We start from the raw sequence: 21432 nt of genomic DNA, 5'->3' as shown, positions 1-21432 counted from the left end.
GAGCACGTCTGTCGCTGGTGAGAGTTGCTGCGTCTGTCCACAAATAGTGCTAATGCTACCGAAACCGAGGACTTCAACTAAAATATACTTTGTTTCAGGTGTTACACGCTGTCAGCCCTTTTCTACAACAGACCTCGTTAGCTTGCCGAGCTAAGCTGTCCTGTCAGCGGAGACATACGAGTTTGGAAGACGCTTCGACATCGAGAAACACTTCCTAAAAGTCGACTTCTACCAGGTTGGCGGCTCATTTTTTACTTTCATATTTTATTTTTTGCTTTTTAAGTAGCAGCAAAAGAGATAAAGCGGGTTTTTATACAAGTATAACAGTAAAAGCGTGTAGAAACTTAGTTACAGCTGAATATATGTCCGTAAATCGACATTACACACTGTTGAAAGCAGCTCAGATAGCTGGTAGTCATGGTAACCCGTTTACACACATTGAAGGTGGACTTGTCAGCAAGTTTTAGGCTATGTGTGTACGTTGTTTTTGTAAGCTTTGAAGGGGAACACCACTTAAACGAAGAATTTCAGTATGTTATTTCCACAGTCTAAGGAAGTTCAATCAGTGTTTGTGAACGTGAGTTACTCTCTCTCTCAAAGCCAGAAACACAGGTCTCAAACTTTTGATGTCATGCAGTGTGAAGCTGCTCCATAGACAATGAATAGGAGCACAATTTTACGGACCCACCAACGTTTATTTCATGTTTTATACCTAAATGTGTTTTCTTTTATGTAGGGTTGCAACAGTATGAAACTTTCGCCATAAAATAAACGTCTTGGAAAATATCACACTAGTTGCATTGGAGCCAATGCAGGAATAGTTGCATTGATACCAATTGTTCATGTTTGCTAATATTTTTGGACTTCCTTTTATATAAGGTACAAGGTAGATTTATTGTAATTTGTTAACTCACACACATATATATGTATATACACAATTTCCTAGAGCCCAGGGGGAAGGTCTTCAAATAGCTTTTTCTGTCCAAACCAGCGATCTGAAACTCATCTAAGAAAAAAATCCAATCCTTGCTAGTTGAGCATAGCAAAAACAAACATTTTTTTTATAGATACATTATTTTCTACTTATTTTATTTAAAAAAAAAAAAAAAAACCCATCAGTTTATGGTTTGGTGTACAAACTGGAAGAAAATGGTTCATCACAGTTTCCCAGAGCATGGTGTCATATTAAAACTACATGTAAGGTTAGGTTTTTAACCTGTTACCCAAATCAAAAGTTTATCAATTTAAAATCAAGAAAATAAACAATTTGTAACCAATAAACCAAGAAATAATCACATTTGAGAATCTGGAACCAGAGATATCTTGGCATATTTGCCTATGAAAATTTCATAAATGAACAATCAATTTTCAGAAGGTTTGCCAATAATTTTTTTGTCCACCAGCCATTGAATAAATTGACTTAGCATTTCTGCTGTATTTGAGATAATGGCTGGGATATTACCACTAGCAGCCAGCGAAATGCTGGTAAAATAGAGTACAAGTGGCTGCTAGATTTGCTTTACTCACGAAATAAAAACCAATGGCGGGCTATTGGTAGATTTTGGAAACCACCAGCCAGAGTGGCAGGCAAAGTAGTTAATTTTCAGCCCTCAGTTCAGCTGTTCAATTTAACAGATCAAATACAGTAACTGAACAATATAAGCTTTGTGAGTAATGTGAGTCCATTTACTCTCACTTTAAACAGCAACAACACAGGCTCAGGACAAACTCACCCTCAGTGAGCAGGAAGAGTACAACAAAGGACTCTAACTCCATCTCCCAGAATCCCCTTCTGTCAGTGCTAAACTCTGTCTCTGGTGAATGTCTCTATAACGTCTCTATAATGTGGGTCACCACAATGTGAAGTTATCTGTCATTGTGTGTGTGTGTGTGTGTGTGTGTGTGTGTGTTCTGATAATAAACAAACAGATGAATGGATTAAACATTCCAACACTAACTCAAGCAAAATTTTTTGTTAACAGGAAGAAAACACTTTCCACAGCTTTGTTGTCTGTGTCATTATTCAGAGAAACATGCCAGAGCTGGAGACCTTGCTGGAGGATGGCCTCAAATCAGAGTTAATGCTCCGGCAGCATCTAAAAGCCCTGGGTGAGACTCTCAGGCAGCAGCTGCATGAGATGGAGAAGAGACAAAAAGAGGAGCTTGAGAGGAGGATTAATCAGAACTCTCTACTGTCAGCAAATGTAGACCGAGAGTCTGGTGATAGAAATGAACTGAAACATCAGCCTAAGTAGGTGTACCTACATTTCTTTCATGTTTTGTCACGTTAATAGTACATTCATCTTGAAGATCTCTCCTGTTTTTTTCCAGACATGTTGGATTGAGGAGACTCACCTCTACATCTGCCCTGACCTCAGACAAAGAGACTTTGCATCCCAGACAGTCAGAGAGGCCCAAGTCAGCATGGCTATCTTCAAACCAAAAGAATTGTTCAGTCATGGCTTCGCTTACATCTTCCAGGACTCAACCATGTGAGCGATTAGGTTTTACTAAAACAACAGAGATGAGCAAAGAGGAAGAGGCTGAGGCTGAGTGTGAGAAGAAGTTCTGTGCTCTTCCAGTCCCCAGCCATGTCGTTCAGCCCCTTTATCAGGAGATGATGGAGCTGAGAGAGAAGGAGAGGAAGCAGGGCCATGAGCAGAGGAGGGACTTCTTGCTCTCCATTCAAAGACCTTTCAGCTTCCAGGAGAGAGAGAGGGAGAAAAGGGAGAAGCTGATAGCAATGTTAAACCAAGTCTCACATGATCAGAAAAACAGGGCTGCTACTGTTCGGAAACATCGTTACAAAGAGGCGAAAGACTCGTCAGATTCTGAGGCAAAAGGTGAGTATCCTTTTCTGATGAAATGATGCTGACTAGTGTTTCACGTAATAGTAGGAACTGATGTAAGAGTGTGAAGAGATAAGATTCTTTGTAGCAAAACTTTATGCAGCACTTTACAGACTGCCATCTGAACAGCGTATAGGTCACTGGTTTCCAACATTTTTGCCTTGCCACCCTTTTATAAGACTTAAGCAACCTCTGTCAAAGTGTGCTTAAGTCAACTGGTTGTGACCAGTTCGTCCAGAGTTTCCTGCTCAGACTGAGAGAGATTTATGCCTTCACGCCAGTGAGAGCCAAGGCTGGAGGCATCATGTTATTGTGTTGTCCATCCCATTCTTGACATCCACTTGGACCCAGGGATGGACTGATTGGATTTTGGGGGTCAAAGGTGAAGGTCACTGTGACCTTGTCTGTTTCATTCTTATGAACATAATGTCTCAGGAATATCTTGAAGGAATTTCTTAAACTCATGGATGATCTAACTAGATTTTGTTGGTCATAGGTCAGAGGTAAAGGTCACTGTGAACTTGCATCTAATTTATTATCATAAATGTGATGACTCAAGAACACCTTGAGGGACTTTTTAAAAATTTAGCACAAACGTTCACTTGGACTCAGCAATCAAAGGATACAGGTCAAGATAAATACGATCTTGCACCCATCTTATTCTTGTGAACACGATATCTCAAGAACACTTTAAGGGTATTTCTTTAAATTTGACACAAATGTCCACCTAGATTTAAAATGAACTGATTTAAATTTCGTGGTCAAAGGTCAAGGGCACTGTGACCATGCACCAGTCTCATTCCAGTGAACACAGTATCTCAAGAACCCCTTCAGGAAATTTCTTAAAATTTGGCACAAACGTTCACTTGGACTCAAGAATGAACTAATTAGAATTTAGCAATTGAATGTCAAAGGTCAAGGTTACCGCAACCTCACAAAACATGTTTTTGGCCAAAACTCAAGCATTCAGACACCAGTTATGACAAAATTTCACACAACTGTCTAATATGATATAATGATAAAATAATGACATTTTATATCCAAAAGGTCAAAGATCAACTTCACTTTGACATCATAAAATTCTGCAAAAACACTTTTCTGGCCATTACTCAACATCAGATCTCAGAGAGAATAGAAGACATTTGGACGAATACTAAATTGATGACACTAATTTTGTATGCCCAACTTGGAACTGTGCTGGCTGTATAGATCAAATGTGCTACTGTTTTCATAAACATGGATGTAAACTGCAAGAGTAACTTGACTGTTGTGGAAAGGCATACAACAGCATGGCGGCATTTCTAGTTTGATGTTTTAATTGGTACAACTCTTGTATGTCTAGCTCATGCTTGCTGTTACATTTTTTTAAATGCTCTTATTTTGAGAACATGGGTTTATTATTTCGTTATCTAAAGAAAACAAGCTTTGTTATCTCAAGTTAACAAGGTAATCAAACAAAAGGTTTTTCATCTTATTACTTGTGTTGTTTGTAAAAGATCAGGAGAGACATGCCAGAATGAACAGATGGATCTTGACAACTGTAGCACCTGATTCAAGCTGAAATGTCAGATCAAGGAGTACCCATTATTGATCAAGCATCAGACTGAACTTCAGTCAATGTAAGAGGGAAAAATTTAGATCCGTCCTCATCAGTGAACCTAGCCCCAGCTGGCTAGCTAGCCCAGCTGCAACTTCCTAAGCTTTGTTTGAGCATCTACTGACTTACGCAGAGAGATGGGAGTCAGTGGGACTGGAGAAAACGAAAGTCATTTTCTCATGAAAAAAATATCTCGTTGTCTTGAGATACTGGCCTTTTGTTTTCTCAAGAATTTGAAAATAAATGAGCCTGTTACTACAAGAAAATAGACATTGTCTTGAGATATTTAAATCATTAACTTGTGATCTCAAGGCATCATTGGCATTAAAAGAATAATTGCAAACGTGGTTGTTCTCGGCTTGCATATATTTCACAAAAAAGTAAAAAGTTTAAGAAAAGTCAAATTAACATAATTTATGTATCAGAACTATTTTCTTCCTCTTCTCTCCCAACTTGTTAATTGTCTCCAAATTCTTCAGATGTATTATCTATGGGCCCTTTTGGTGTCCTGCCATGCCTGGAAGCACTTTTATTGTCAGGAGATACAGGATATGTAATGATCCAAAAAGTTAAGTACACAGTAGCTCATGTGCTGTCGCAGCCTGTAGAAATACATGCTTTACTGCACAAGACTTCCTGATAAACAATAGACATCTAAAAAATACGTATAATTTCACTTGTTCCTGAAATTCATAGTTAAAGTTTAAATGATGTTGTGATGACACAAAGGAGTGCCTGACAGTTTACATTTCCATTTTTAAATCATAGTGCGCCTTACTGATGCCTAAAACTTAAGGAAACAATGGAGATGTACCTGATAGATTTAGACCAGTTACATTTTGGCTTCTCATCAGCCCATACACAAACCAAAGCAGTGTTTTGTTCTGTAAGTGTAACTAAATGTATTGAAAATAATGATAATGTTAAACACGTAATTTAAAACATGTCATATTGGATACATTAATTAAGTTCATTTGATCCATTTTCTTCAGTGACATTACTTCATCCTCTGCATAACCTTATTGTAATTGTGTGCAGACCAGGAGCTTTGCAGACAGGTCCCCTCTTCTTCAACGGTGCAACATGAGAATCCCACTGTGTCAGGCAGCCCAAAACTTCGCACTGCTGAGCGTACCAGGAAAGAAAAGCTGGGCTTCCTGGATGAGAGACCCAGTTTCAAGCCAAAAATCATCCATCAGGTTCCTGATTTCAGCAGGCTGCACAAAGCTTTGCAGACTGAGGCGCTGAGAAAAATACAGAGTAAAGATGTGATCAAATGTCAGCCCTTCTGTCTGAGGACAGCAGCTCTTCCTGCAAGACGAAGAAGGATGAGCCCTGAAAACTCACAGGTAAACCTTTACTTTACTACTCACCCCTGTGTACTATGATAATATGTTAATATCATTTCATTAGTTTTTAGTTACTTTAATTTATCATTCACTTCAGTGCAGTTTGTTTTTAGTTACTTCTCAGAAAATTAACTATTTTTTCTGAAAAAAAAACCATTTCTCTCGAAGGAATTACATAAAAAGACATTGAGGACTCCAAAGCACCAGGCCCAGATGGCTTCACATTTTAGTTTTGCATTACTCTGTTTGATGCATGGCTTAAGATACATCCACCCACCACTTTGTTAAGTCAACATGCTTCTCTCTTTTCTAATGCTAGTAGGGAAACATAAGCCTTCCTTTAAGCCCCTTTTGAGACCATCCTCTCTGGCAAGACGCTTTTGGCCATCAGGACAAAAACCTCAGTTTCTTCTCCTCTGATGTCAGCATTATGAACAATACTCTGCCACCCCCCACATGTCACAGACTCTCATCCAGCCCCGGAGTCTGAAAACGTTCTATTAATGTAAGGCTAAATCAGTTTTTATGCCTTACATTAATGCACACTGTAGGTTAATTTATTTCAACTGAAGATATTTACACTTCAACTTCTGCACAATTGTACAATCCCTCCATCTCGCCTTTTGTACATACATTTTGCGTTGTTTACATTCTATTGTTCATTTTATATTTTTGTATTGCTTCTATATTTTTGATCTTATGTCTTATTCTATTTATATGTATTATTTTAATTCCACCTTTATGTTAATTATTTTACACCACAACACAAAGTCAAATTCCAAGTATATGTAAATGTACTTGGCAATAAAACCCGATTCTGATTCTAGATGACAAATCGTGCTGATAACCTAAATTCTTGCACATTTAAAAAGGTCCATATCCCTGATATGATCACTATAATTGCACTAAATGTGCAATACCTGGCCATGTAAGATCAGATGTTTCCCCTTCAGTTTTGCCAACTTTACAAACACTTATACCTTGTATTCCTGTGGTCCCTCAACACTCAGAAGTGTTTATTTCATAAAATGTGATAAAGGACTTTGACCTGTTCACGGCTGACTCTCTGTGTGTTTGGGAGTAACTTGTTTGATGGTAAAAGATTTATGGTAGGGTTAAGTTCTTGTGTTATTTTTTGACGCCGCTCAGACCAGTCCCCTCAGTTGTGGAACTGTAAAACTATGCAGAATATTTATCTTCAGAGAAGGAACAGTCCCCTCCCTTCAAGAGTTGTATTTCAAACTTTCCTCACCTCATAATTTATCGAGTTTAACGCAAACCTCATTTTTACAGCGCCTGATATACAACCGGGAATATATCGCTTCATTTCAAGGAGGAATATCTCTTTTTAAGAAATTCAACATGAATTTCACAAGACCAACCCTGTATATGTTCACAGAAATTAGTCTGGGTGGAAGGTTCACACGAGGGCATTACAGAGTTGAAATAATTATAACAGTAATTAAATAAGAATAACAGTAATTTACACTAATCCAAAGTGGCAGAGGGCAGAGAGAACTTTGTGATCAGTGAAAATTCATCCCTACTTCCTGTTATATTTTCTGTCTCTCCCCAAAATTATGCAATTATCAGAGATCTGTTTTATGAAGCATGTCAGACATTTTTGTGCAAATTCCTCTGATTTAACTAATACTTTATACATATATATATATAACATATATTTATCCTTGTTGCTGAAGGTGTGGCATATAAAGAAGCTACTGGAGATAGTAGTCACAGATTGACATTTTATTCATGGTTTATAAATGGATGACTACAGAAATGTACAGATTTATTCTGTGTGCTTTCTATGAGTGATCTCATAGACGTTAAGGTCAAACTGTGTCCTAAAGCTTCTCAATTAATCCTTTTCATGTTCAATTTTATATGGGAAGGCTGATGTTTTTTTCGATTGCTCTCACAGAAATCATTGACATAAACAAAAAAACACAAAATTACATTTTAGAAAGCATGAAATAAATTAATCTATGATTTTTAAGCATATTATTTAGGAATTACAATGTTTTTTTTTCCTATCCAATTGTTTCATATATTAACAGGCAGTATTGGTCTTATGTACTTCTTAATTGATTAAAAATAATTATTTTTTATTTGACTTTTTTGAGAGAAATGAATAATGAGTTTTTTTTCCACAAATTGATAAACTAGCTTTGCCACTCCGAGTCATGCTGTGCTGCATCATCTCACAGAAAAGCTTTTTTAGGCATCATGACTCACTGCACTGATTTAGCATGTCTATATAAAAGGCTGTCATGCATACATACATCTGGCTTATATCAGTTTATATACTGATGTAAACTTTGCTGATGTTTTTACTGCACCCTTTTGGGGTTTATTCTCAAGTTAATTATACGTTTTAAAAGGTGATGCAATATGTGGCTAAACGGTATATTTGTTTTGATTTCAGCTAAGAAAAACTATTTTTTTCTCCTTACTTACAGGTACAAACAATAAGTAATCTCAGTAGAAGCAAGTCACTTGGGGCCTTAACATCACTGTCTGCAGATACACTTCCCACATACATCACAGATGCTGCGAGGAAGCGCTGCACGGCCATCAGGTGACTTGTTTTATTTTTGCATGACTTTGGAACATCAGACAGTAGAATTTTTCCCCCTTTATAGTTTCTATTCACTCAATATCTAAATGAATATTTTACCCACTAATTAATACTTTGTAAATCAATTACTCACCCACTGTAACCTTGAATTTGTGAAGAATTTTTTTTTCTCACAAGTCTCAATGGTGAACGAAGAATCCCAAAATAGAGGAATTTTTGAATGAATTAAAGTAAAGAGAGGGCTGATTTTAACAACAACAAAACTATATCAAAACATCCATGTACAAACTTGCACACAAACTTAAGTATAATCCAAGTCTCATTTATCCACTTGTATGCTCAGTACTTTCCAAACACATGCATTCTTGTTTATATGATTTGGAAAAGCGCATAGATTTGAACTTTGCGTTCAAACACACATGCTTGCCAAGAAGTACTACTTATCCGTGTATAAGACTGTTTTAAATAGTTCAGTTCCAAATTGTAAGGATGTAATAATATGCATGTGAATAGGAAGTGCTGAGCATACGACTGGATAAATAAGACTTGGATTTAACTGCACTAGTCATGTTAGTGCGTAAATGGATGTTTTTATATAATTTTACTATTAATCATTGTCCCCTTTTACTTAAATTCATCAAGACTGTTAGCAGTTTTTGGATTCTTTGCTTACCTTTGAGGCATGTGCTAAAGACAAAGTTTTCTTTGCAAATTCAAGGTAACACGGGTAAGTAAGTGATATACAAATGATAGGCAAAGTCTTCTTTTAATTCCTCTGACATGCAGAGTATGTTTTCCTTTACAGAAAGTCTATAGAGATGAGAGATAGCAAGAATCAAGAGACTGCTGACTGGTTGAGGAAGTATCAAATGAGGTCCCAGGCCATGAAGAAGACAGTCACGCTCCATGCGAGGTTGCTGGACCCACACAGCAGCTTGAAAGAAGTGTATAATGACAAAGTACAGCACCATCGGTGAGTAGTGGTCAAGTGAAGCCGTTCATTCTCCAATTTTGCAACCTTTGCAACTCACATCACAACAACCACACACGCCTGCCGCAGTAGCTCAAACTATAATCTTCTTTTACATGAAGGGAGGCTGACCAACAAAGGATGAGAGAGTACATGAGAGAGTTACGGGGTATGAAAGCACGAGTTAATGAGCGCCCTTATTTGTTTCAACAGGTGAAACAGGTGAGTAGCACAATATGATGAGATTACATCACATTGTTAATAAGATAACTGAGTTTTTTTTTATTACTGTTAGAAAAATGCGAAGGCTCATGCAGAACAGATATACAAGAACAAGCTGAAGAAAGCCGGCTTGCAGGAGCAGTTTGTTGAAGAAAATGGAGAAGCAGTTGGAGGTACATCAACAGAGTCTGAGGAGGATAAAGACGAGAACCGCAGCGCCGAAAATGAGATTCCCAGCAGGTATGCGGAGTGAGAATTTTTAGCTAGTTCAGTTCATCCGCTATGTAATACCACTGTGTCCGGTAAAATTATGAATAGCACTGGAGCTGCAGAGCCAAGGACTTCATGTGGTTTGGTCATCTTACATTACATAATTTTCTGAGCTTGCCATGCAGTCTTTAGTGAAGAAAGACAAATACTGTTGCCAAGTAAAAGTTCGATGTAATTACAATTTAGCCATTTTCTAACCCAACATGTCTGATTTAGGGAAGAAAATGTAGACGACAGGGAGAAAATTGAAGATGTGGAAGGGAAGAGCGTGAAGTCCAAAGGGGAAGAAATGCCATGATCAAAAAGGTTCAGGCGGCACAGAGTTTTTTATGGCCTCTCCGCTAGAAAACAACGCTGTCCTCAAAAATGATTCATGTCACAGCTAACTATCCGCACAGAGCATTTGATAGTTTAAGATGTGCAATTACGAATTATGAAATGACAAAACATCTGGACTTTACAATCACAAATGTTAGGGATTGCAAATGGAAGAAAATACACGTTTTTAAAATTATACATGCTTATAAGTCATTTATAGTAATGAATATTGTATTTGTATATTCTTTCAGTGTATATATATATATATAAATATATGTATAAATATATTTTTTAAAAAATATATACATATACACGATCAAAAAGACATGTCAAGAAGATCATAAAAGTGAAAATTAAAAAAGCTAGTCTTTGTTTTATGACAATAATTTTGCTAAGAATGATGAACTCTGTAATTTAGAAGATGATGAACGCTTGGTTACCAGAATAAATAGTTCAAAAACAAAATGGGAACACCAGTTGAGACCACCGTGTGTGTAACATTAGTTTGTGTTTTACCCCCTCTAAATCAAGAATCCTCTGATAGCTATAAAAAATTATTGTACTTTTACCGTGAGAAATGATATCTGTTTTTGCTCTTGGTTGAACTTTCTTCAGTTCAGTTTAAAACATGGAATAAATGTATATACTTTAATTGGACAGGTCCCATGAGGACACCAAGCGTCTGACATGGGATGGTTGGGTTTAAGTTCCCAGTTATTTCCACAGCCACACTGCCACCTAAACAAACAGCCCTCACTGTGTGTCTGCATTCACAGAGACCAGTTCAGTGGTTACTCCAAACCTATAGACCCACTTCAAATATGCTTTTACACCGGCCTCCACTGTGAGCTTGTGCTTTGACAGCTGACTGCCAGGGATTTTAGGAATAATTTTTACTAACAAACCACACGGGAATGTCTGAATGTGTATATAATTAGAATTAAAATGTAGTCAAGGCAGTACCAGTACTGCATGGTTACTTTATGTAGGCCACTGTGTCATGCATTAAGGCTGCTATAAGCAAAGTTGACATAAGTTCAGAACACAACATCATTAAAAATTATATAATTCGTCTTAAGGTAACACTTTTGAATACTTACTATGAAATTTTGTTTGAAAGAGCCCAATATGTTACATAAAATAAAAGCAAAATTTTGTGCTGCCAAAAACAGTTGACTGTAACAGTATTCACCATGACTGTCTGGGTATTGAAATAAGCATAATTTAAATGCTGCATAATTTAAAAAATAGTTGAAGTAGAAAAGTGTAATTGTTTCCACATAGTACTTAAAGGGGAACTTTGGTATTGCTGAACGTGGGTCCTTTTTCCTGTGATTTTGTGATCATGTGATCAATGGAGATAATAGATTGTAAAGATAATGGATGTATCCATCATGATGTCATCCTTTGGTTTCGTCTATCGGCCATAGCCATCATGTTTTTTATGGAGCCAGAAGTGACCATATCTGGGTGAGAGGCTAGTACTGCAAAAGGGTCGAGCGGTTCATGCGACTGAGAAGCCTAAGACACTTTTCGGCAGACAGCCTGTCACTCAAATGAGCCCGCCCTTAATTATGTAGAACTTTTAGCCTTAATAAAATGTAAATTGGTGAGTCGTATAAAAATTCCCTCCAGTACAGTTGTCATGAATTTTGAAATTAGCTACAGAGACCCAAACTGTTTTTTTATACCAGGCTGTAAACATGTTTATTTCTGCCATCAAATTTTACCATGGGGGTCTATGGGGATTTGCTTGCTTCTGGAGCCAGTTTGGCCATAAAAGAACTGCAGCTTTTGGCTTAGTTTTTCAACCCCCGGGGTTGCTGCGTGATGGATACACCATTTTTTGACACTGTAGTGACAAAACAGGGTAAGTCAGTTTATATCAGTTTTAAAAGTGCTTGTTTTTGCCACTTACAGGCTCAGGTTATTATTATAAGTGTTTGACAATCTTTTGTTGGTTGGTTTGTTATTGTGACCAAGTGTTGCTCAAGGTTAGGGCTCATTTTAATATCTTGCAGGAGGTGACTTGCTGCAAGAAAATTTCTGAGAGTTGGAAAGAGAAGTGCAATAACGAGTTTGTTTTGTCTGAGTACAAAAAGCACATCTTGATGTTATCTTAAAGATTTTCGATGTGGTGGTTGAATAAGTAGCTGTGAGATTTCAGAACGAGATTTCTGCTGGAGTGAGTCTCGATTAGACACACTACCAAACAAACCAGATTGGCAATAGGTAAAGTCAAACGTTTAATTTCTTTGTAAGGTCTTTTCTGTGATGTTGTCAGACACTTAAAATAAAAACCTGAGCCTGTCAGTGGCAAAAACAAGCACTTTTAGGGCTTTTAGTGGAATTACATGCAGCCTATTTTGCCACTGTGGCTGAAGTGGTCTCTCGCAATGCTGGACCAATTAAAAAAATTGTTGTCTTCATTAACCACGTAGACAATAAAACATGGGGTCCAGATTAAAAAATATGTACCTTTCTCTTTAAAGATGTAATAAATAATCCCAGAGTCCCTTACTTGAGATCTCAAACATCACATGATCAAGCTTCTAGGGCTCCATCCTGTCAGGTTGTCATGGGAACAGTTTATCCCTCCCCACTCTGCTGTGTTGTCCCTCAGGAGATTGCTGCGCACCTCTGAATCCCCTTTTGCACAGCTGAAAACAAAACCAATCTCCCCCATCCTGTTAAACAATATCCAAGTGCGACGCCTGCTGTGACATCTATTTAAACAAACTGTAGCGCCTCCGATGTGTGTGTGTGTATGTGTGTGAAAGCCAAGCGAGGCAACAAACACATCTCATTTAGATTAATGAGAGGCTGAGCGCTTGGCCACCGAATGTTATGATCACGCTGTTTGAGGAGTGGCTCTACTTAGCAGATGAACAATATAATTTCACTAAGGTGGTGCGTTCAGGTCTTTTATTATTCCAGCCGCTGTAAGATATAAAAATTCCCACACATTTAATTCTGTAAATGCAGGGGTTGCAAATGAAGGCAGCTGAGGACACACCCGAGAATAGATGATACAGGCCTCAAATGAACCTCACTGTCACAATGTCAGCCATGTCCTTGCCTCACATTTTACTTGTCTGCTTTTTCCCCTGCCGTGTACCAACTCTCCTAACATTTCGGATTTTGCCACTCCCACCTGCCCTTATGTAACCCCTGTGTTCCATTCCCCATCACCTGACCTCCCCTGCCCACCTGTTCCCTCTTTCCCATCACCCCAGTAGCTTATATGGTGGCCCACTGTCATTCATTACCTTGCCAGATTAACTATTGTGCTTTCTCATTCTGCCATTTTCTCTGCCTGTCTGAGTTTAGCCTGTTATGACCCCCTGGCTTACCTTCTGCTCTCTAGACCATCACCTATTGGATACATTTGCCTCATGTTCCCTGCCCACCTATTTTTTTTAGATTTTTGCCTATTTTTGACCTTGTGTAAACTTGAACATTTTATTTTACGGGCCTGTTCTCAGAGTTGTACCTTTGAGCTCAGAGCTGGGCTGCGTTCAATCCCAACAAAACATAGCAAAACATTTATTTAAACAGAACACTCTTATGTACTGTGCAGGTGCACTAGTGTTTAATTTAGTTTAGTTAAAAACGTGTTTACTTTGCCAAAGCAAGTGTGAAATGTAAACAAAACGTGAAAGTACAGATTTACTCGACATTTATTTAATGTACACATTACTGCTGATTAGGTAACTTCTCTGACACACCCACCTAATGGGAGAAGACATTTCTCAAAGTCTGTTGCACACTGTTTGACAACACTTCAAGGAGACGTGTCATTCAATTCGGGAACAGTAGCAAAACGGTGCAAAACATTTTGAGACTGAATTTGCCCCTGTTTTTATTGAGACTGTACACTCAGCTGCAGTAAAATACCAGTAAAATCCCTACATGAAATACCGGACCTTCATTCGGCGCCATGACAACCCCCTCAGGTTATTATTATTATTATAGTTATTGTATCTATTACTAACTTACAAAAGCTAATGAGAAATAAACACAGATAAAGAACTTATGTATCAAACAAAAATAATAACCAACCAACAATAAAAGAATAGTATATCCCAGAGGAAAGGACAAATCAAAATAAGATCTGTTTTGTCCAGTTTATGTCTTCAAGACATAACTGAGCTGAAGTTAATATTATTATGAGACTTTGACTCTTTCCTTATACTTCTTAAATTCTGCTCCTGAGAAAACACTTTCCATTTGTCTTGGTCCGATTCTCATTTAAAATCTTAAAATGCTGAAATAAACTGCTCTTGAGATACCAGTACAATCCAAGAGAAGATATGATTGGTTCATAAATTAGCTGCACAATTTCAGAGTTTTGTCTCAATGATCATATTTAAGTCTCAACTCTGTATTTTATCCATTCTCAGTCTTGTCTCACCTCTGAGAAGCCTGTGAGCACAGCAAAAGAACTCCTGCTTATATATTCTGCTCTTTATTTCTCCTTTGGGTAGTTTAGCAAAAAACATCAGAATTTAGTGATCTTCAAATAAGAGGATAATTTATTTATGATGAGACAACAAAAGAGAAGACATAAAAGACAGTTTTAATCTGCAGAATTTGCCTCTGGGTGGTCTTAGAGTTTTGCGTCTGAATTCAGGCTCGTTTTTATAAAGACTTAACATTCAGCCTCTGTAAAACATCACTAATTTTACTGCTTGAAATACTTCTGCTGTGTTTTCTGGTTATTTTGATGTTCATCTGAATTTCTTGTTAAAAAAAAGGAAAAAGTGTGGAGAGTCCAGAAGTTCGAAGAAGTGTGATGAAGGTGCTCTTTTACAGGGAACACAAGAGTTCAAAAAAGAAGACAGAATCAAGGCACTCCTCTGGCAAGAAGTTAAAACACCTTCAATCAGATGGCTATGTCAAAGTGAAATACTAAAAACACAGACAAAGCTGTTACATGTTGAGATGAATCAGCTCTTTCAGGGTGTAGCTTTAAGCACAGATGCTGCATGCAGGGGTCGTGTTCATCAGGTTCACGAGAATAGCCCATATGTACACCCCCTTTTGTGGTATTCACGACCTCAAAAGTTGATATTTTCTGAGAGTTCAGAGTTCGCAACTTTGTGCACACGACTTCCCATGTTGTAAAAATGAGCTTGTGAGTTCCATTTGAATGCAACAACAGTTTCACCTTTAGTAAATGCAAGGTGATTGCAAGTGACAAATACAAAGTATGACTACAAAATGGCTTTACAAGCTGTCTAGAAGGAAGAAAAAATATGTACAGATAACACAGAAAAGAAAAAAAGACAGTACTAAAAGAAAGTATAACAATATACAACCATTTTTGGCAACAGCATCAAACTCCAATCATCAGAGCTACTACAAAAAAGGACAGTTTCTTGTTTATCTGAATTTGCTTGATTTTAAAGTGAAAGTGCAAAGGCCGGATGTTTTGCTATTTGTTGTGGATGTTAAGCGTGCAGATTCATGTACATGTACTGTAGTATAGTCTCTGTGTGTTTTAGTCCTCGGTTCACCTGCAGGAGGAGCTGTGGCTCGCTGCAGCGTCTCTGGAGCAGCAGAGAGAGATCCCTCTTTTTCTCCTTCAGTGGCATGAATAATATCCCCAGTGCTGGAGAGAGAGCATATCAAGAGGCAAACGGGAAGGGTAGAGAGATAGCAGCCAGTGTGACAGATAAGAGCGTGGCACAACTTGTCTCCCTGACTGCACCGTGGGGCTGGGGAAAGAGAGAGCAAGTGCACCAGAGTGTCAGGCAAGGCTGCTGCCTGCACACACACAAACACACACAAACACACACAGACCCCTCAGCCCGGCTGCACCAGAAGAAGTTCACAGAGAAGACTGACCTCAAGAAGGTACAGTATGTTTGTGCATCTTTAGCCTAGGACTCATATTTCCTGCAGCCGTGTCCCCCTGTTTATATCTGACACATTACAAATCAGCTGTGCTACACTCACTTGATGCTCCACTTTGTTTTCCAGGTGGGTTGGTGGACGTTTCGTCTGTGGATTTACTTGAATATTATGGCTTTCTTCAAATTGAGCCCTCTTGTCCTGTAGAGGAGTTGTGTGTTTCCCCTCCAGAAGAACTTGCCTCGTGTTTACAGCCTGAGGGAGGATGGAGAAGCTGTCGGGGAAAGACAAGGAGCTGATACGAGGCAGCTGGGAGAGCCTGGGCAAGAACAAAGTTCCTCATGGTGTCATCATGTTTTCCAGGTAATGTTTGACACAAATGATGCAAAAGGAATTAGACAGTAAAGTGACTTGCAACGGACGAAAACATTGTTATTCTGTGCATTTAACATTGATTCTAAAAAGTAATAGTATCTTGTTATTTTTGAGTGTTTATTTTTATAGCTGTGGTGTTAAGAATCTGTAGATGTGAATATGTAACACAGGTGCAGAGAGAGAATCAAGCTAGATCCTTCGCTGCACTCTTTACTCATGCAGGCACCGGAAGCTTGACTTGTTGCTTGGCGACAGCCTGCAATAATCCACAATTTACTTTGGAGACAGCTGCCGCTAAATCAGAGCGACAAGCAGGAGAGATTTGTAGATGTATGATTTACAGATTGATTTTGTGTCTGTGTGGATGTTTGGCAACCCTTGCCGAGTGTATACACCTATAGAATAGTGTGGTATTTGTCTGTGGTAGACTGTTTGAGCTGGACCCTGCGCTCCTCACTCTTTTCCACTACGCTACAAACTGTGACTCCACACAAGACTGCCTCTCCAGCCCTGAGTTCCTGGAACATGTCACCAAGGTGAGCGTCATTCACCGCAGCCACCACTACAAGTATACAGGTTGCACTTGTGTACAGTTTTAAACACTGTTTGCATGTATCTGTGTACATGATTGCAGGTAATGCTCGTGATCGATGCAGCAGTCAGCCACTTGGATGACCTTCACTCCTTGGAGGACTTTCTGCTCAACCTCGGGAGGAAGCATCAGGCAGTGGGAGTCAACACACAGTCATTCGCTGTAGGACCAACATTTCATTGTACAACTCTCAAAGAAGCAAGTTCACAAGGGAATGAGCTGTGAAAAAAAGTGTTTTTTTTTCTGTGTGTTTGTGTTGGACTTCTTCAGGTGGTGGGTGAGTCCCTTCTCTACATGCTGCAGTGCAGTCTGGGCCAAGCCTACACGGCGCCGCTGCGTCAAGCCTGGCTCAACATGTACAGCATCGTGGTAGCAGCCATGAGCAGAGGATGGGCCAAGAACGGGGAGGACAAGGCGGACTGAGGCGCACAGCGGGAGCTGCTGAGCAGTTGCTGTCAAATCACTCAACATGGTTGCCATGGAATGAGGTTGTGTAACTTGCAGCATTGTGGCTTTGGCTGTACATTTGCTCAGTGAGTGGGATTGCATAGCGTAGCGAATGTATGGTGTGGTTACACTTTACTATTGGATCGACCAATCGCAGGGTTTGTTTTCTTTGCTGTGGATGTTTAGCTACCAGACAATGCTGCTGTACAGCTTTGAGGATCTGAGCCAGGCTGCTTTGGTTCTTCTAAGTCTGGACCTGTAATCTGAGTGCCTCGCACTGAGAAAAAAAGCAACAGCTGTTGAGTCTCTTTGTATATAATGGCTTTGATATATCTACTCAAATAACAGTGACTGTAGTGGTCTTTGTGATGTATCTTAAAAGAGTTGCACAATTGTGAAACATTATATTTAGGCATCACACTCTACTCAAACTGTGATGGTTACTGTGGCCAGTCTGGCAGCTCTCTATCTAACTGGGACACAGATACAAAACATGGTAAAAGTTTTGGGACAAAGCAATGTGATTTCACAGAAGAAAATCCTATCACCTTAATCATAATCATTGCTGTGTTTTCTATTGATATTACATTACTTTTGTGTGTGACTTTATCATCTTACATTTAAATTATTGATAAATTATATTCAGTAGATACTGACAGGAACTGTTAAACTCTCTGATAGCGTTCTTCAGAGATCTGACTGTTAAGGCGTCCATGTGCACTTTACTCAACATGGCGTGTGATGCTCTCCTCAGTAGAGGTTGTGATTATTTTAATAGGCTTCAGCTGACTGTTAAGCTATTACTAATAGACTGTTATGTTGTAATGAGAGTAAAGGGCATCTTTGAGGAGAATTTTGTTCTTTGGTTATCTGTTTCAAGTCATTATTAGTGTAAAGTAGGTTTTTTGTACTGTGGTCGCTTATCTCAGTTGGGGCTGGGCAATCTATCGGTATTATATCGATATCGTGATATGAGACTAGACATCGACTTAGATTTTGGATATCGTAATATCGTAAGCTTTGTCTTTTCCTGGTTTGAAAGACTGCATTACCTTAAAGTGATGTAATTTTCTGAACTCACCAGACTGTTCTAGTTGTTCTATTATTTGCCTTTTCCCACCTAGTCATCATTTCCGCATTACTGAGATTTATTTATCTAAACTTTCATTGTGTAAATATGTTGTGAAAGCACCAATAGTTGTCACTAAAATACCAATATTGAGGTATTTGCTAGAAAACATTGTGATTTCTATATTTTCTCCATATCGCCCACCCCTAATGTAGTTATGTAATCTAATATTACCTCAGCTTTAGAGGTGAAGATAAGCAGAGTTTATCTCCAACACTTGAGTTTCCTATGCAGGTGAAGCTGAAAGTGAATATTTATTTTGGATTATAAAACAAAGACAAACTTAATTTAAGATTTTTCCTTTTATATTAACACAGAACATATATTACATAGATACTGTGTGCTGTCACTGTCCATTATGTGTTATTATTGCTGCCATAATACTGTGTGTATCCTTTTCAGCTGTTATTGACATTCATGATCATGATGCCAAGTAACTTAGCAACAGTGCGCCAAGTATTAGATAATAACACCATACAACTGTAAATCCAAGCTGCTGATATGTGGTTATTATTGCTTTAGTCTAAGTTTACATTTATAAAGTTTATTTTTATATTATGAAATATATGTGTCGTTAAAGAGCATTAATTTTTTGTCAGATGTGATGTACAGAATATCCTCCAGATATAATATTACCGTGTGTAAACCCAGACAGGCAAATTTGTTGCTTTTAATTGGGTTTTATTTAATCAAAATATAGAAATACTTCTAAATGTGTAGTCCTTACATACAATTATAAAAGCAGAGTTTTCTAATGAACTATTTTGTCCTAGCATAGTCTGTACTCTCCTGCCCCCAGGTGTAGTGTTTATTAACGGACTGTATGTGGTGTATATTTAGTGGTTCTTTTCTTAGCATAAGTATGCAGCCCTATGCAGGTTGTTCTCCATGTCTGTTTTCAATTATCTGACATTAGGTCTTTTTTAGCAGGCATGACTGATAACTGGCATGTTATCTTACTAACATCCAACTCTGTACATACTGAGCGTGTCACTGTCTACCTCATCATTATCAGCTGCTATTGAACACGACTTCACCTAGTTATCCTTCAACCAAAAACGCACTGTATTATTATTACAATTAATGCAAGCACGTACTCTTTGTAAACTGGATTCCATCTTTTTAAAAAAAACATGTTGTGTGCCCACTTGAGACTAATGTGATCTGTGGATATTTTACTGCCGAACGAGGTCAGTGTGTTTTCCTCCCGCTCTCAGATTGCTTGTCACAGACTGATGATAGTTGCAACACAGTGGTCAGCGTTTGAAATCAATCACATGATGCCTGATTTCCTTCCCACTGACAGCCCATCCCCTAGCGTTACATAAGATCCAAAGCTCAGAATGGCTCATCGCCCATGGCTACAGAGATGAGGGCGACTTCAGGCACATCAGCCCACTTACTCATGCAACTGCACAATGTCACATCAACATTGTTTACAGAATTTCACAAGAATTTAACATTCTGTTGTTTGCAATGTTTTTATTTTCCTCCGTCTTATAGATGTTTGCATGTGTTCCCGCTTAAATATCAGTTTGCGTGTGTCCTATAGATGAAGCCATAGTGATGAGAGAAGTGGAGAAGGGAGGGTAATCTGAATACGCAAGGCTTATTTCTTGCATATATACAATTTGCTTGTATCATTGTAAAAGTCACATCCATGAGCTGGCTGTCTGTTCTGTTGTTGGAGCAGTGGCTGACATGGCCTTAATTTGTCTCTCTGCGCACCCAATAGTACCCTCACTCTCTCTGTCCCACTGAGAGTCTGCTGTATTTATGCTGGCTCCATGCCCCGTGTCTCGCTTCAGCCCGCAGAACAGCACTGAGCCAGAGTCGTCTAGTCACCGGGCTTCATGGAGACTGACCCGACCTCCTCTCAGGTCACCAACCAGTTGTTAGATTGCAACAAAATTCAGTAAACTCCTGACTTAAGTACGTGCTTATTTCCCTTCTGGTAATTCATTAATCAGTCCCTATACAGTCTTACCTTGTAGTGTACGAAGATTAGCTCTGAAGGCTGTCGTCGTCTGGAGAGGAGTCTGTGAGAAAAAGACAACCGGCATTATTTTTAGAAAGTCTGCAATGTGTTTCGGAATGAAGGGATATTGAACGTTGTCATGGCAACTGTTAAGTGATGGTCCATAGTCGTATGTGTGTGTGAGTGTGTGTGAGTGCATTTGTTTTGGATGAAGGAGGAAAGCAAGGCATTTCTCAGTCACTCACATATCCTAAATCATACAGTGGAGAGGAGTGAGGAGTTAACAGTGACTATGTGTGCACGCTTAGGCTAATAAGCTTCGCTCTGATAGCTGCTGGAGTCTGCAACACAAGCCTGCCAAGCAACAAGCACATCCCTGGGGATGAGCTGTCTGTCACTGCCAACTTGAAGTACAACCAGTTTTCAGCAATACTATAACCCATCTCAATATTTTGTCTGTGGCTCAGACCTATTGGTTCCTACTGGAAATGTATATTTTTTAAAACCAGTCACTAATATGGTGCTCCAAGGATGATGTTTTTCTGTTGGCCAACCCGAAAGCTAACGTCACCCTGGTTTCCTCATGTAAAAGCCTATGACATTTTTCAATTGTTTCTGATCTCCTGTTTCTGAATGAGCCCCGATCGCATCTAATCCATTTTATTCTTCTGCGAACGGACATTAGCCAGAAGAAGGCTTGGTAGAGGAACAACTCTCGATCCAAGGCGGGTCAGCCTCACCCTGATGCCGGCTCTCCTCCCTCTCTTCGTCCGCCGCTTTTCTTTCGGTTCTCCCCTCTGATCTGACTGGCAGCTCGGCGTATGCCATTTGTGTAGGTCCTCTCGCGGTCTGCTGCATTCAGTTCAAAACCCACACAACTTTTCCTGATGTTGATGAGT

General features: G+C 38.9%; 2 protein-coding genes and 1 long non-coding RNA gene across 6 annotated transcripts; 2 read left to right on the top strand and 1 right to left on the bottom strand.

Moving 5' to 3' along the window:
• Positions 1-23: 23 nt before the first annotated feature.
• Positions 24-16279, top strand: fam161b (FAM161 centrosomal protein B). 4 transcript variants are annotated; one of them, XM_088087292.1, is made up of 10 exons: positions 24-235; positions 2028-2251; positions 2332-2843; positions 5485-5795; positions 8258-8376; positions 9182-9349; positions 9469-9568; positions 9642-9808; positions 15664-16015; positions 16142-16279. In XM_088087292.1, exons 2-10 carry the CDS (start codon positions 2034-2036, stop codon positions 16217-16219), a joined length of 2025 nt encoding a protein of 674 aa, XP_087943418.1. In that variant the 5' UTR covers positions 24-235; positions 2028-2033; the 3' UTR covers positions 16220-16279. The 4 variants fall into 4 exon arrangements, with proteins under 4 accessions (XP_087943418.1, XP_087943419.1, XP_087943420.1 ...); XM_088087293.1 differs by having other exon boundaries at positions 1983-2251; XM_088087294.1 differs by lacking the exons at positions 15664-16015; positions 16142-16279 and adding an exon at positions 14972-15109.
• Positions 15745-20659, bottom strand: LOC148187469 (uncharacterized). The gene is made up of 3 exons (XR_015778622.1): positions 20543-20659; positions 16118-16286; positions 15745-15876 (listed from the first exon to the last, which is right to left on the bottom strand). It is a non-coding gene; the product is annotated as an uncharacterized LOC148187469 (long non-coding RNA).
• On the top strand, positions 16236-19118 carry ngb (neuroglobin). The gene is made up of 4 exons (XM_042500909.2): positions 16236-16375; positions 16815-16923; positions 17022-17141; positions 17250-19118. Exons 1-4 carry the CDS (start codon positions 16278-16280, stop codon positions 17400-17402), a joined length of 480 nt encoding a protein of 159 aa, XP_042356843.1. The 5' UTR covers positions 16236-16277; the 3' UTR covers positions 17403-19118.
• Positions 20660-21432: the final 773 nt, after the last annotated feature.

The sequence above is a fragment of the Plectropomus leopardus genome, chromosome 14 (genome assembly GCF_026936395.1).
Source record: "Plectropomus leopardus strain MGB_pleo_1.0 chromosome 14, ASM2693639v1, whole genome shotgun sequence".
NCBI lineage: Eukaryota > Metazoa > Chordata > Actinopteri > Perciformes > Serranidae > Plectropomus > Plectropomus leopardus.
The sequence above is the reverse complement of the archived record's forward strand: the minus strand, read 5'-3'. Positions and strand labels throughout refer to the sequence as shown.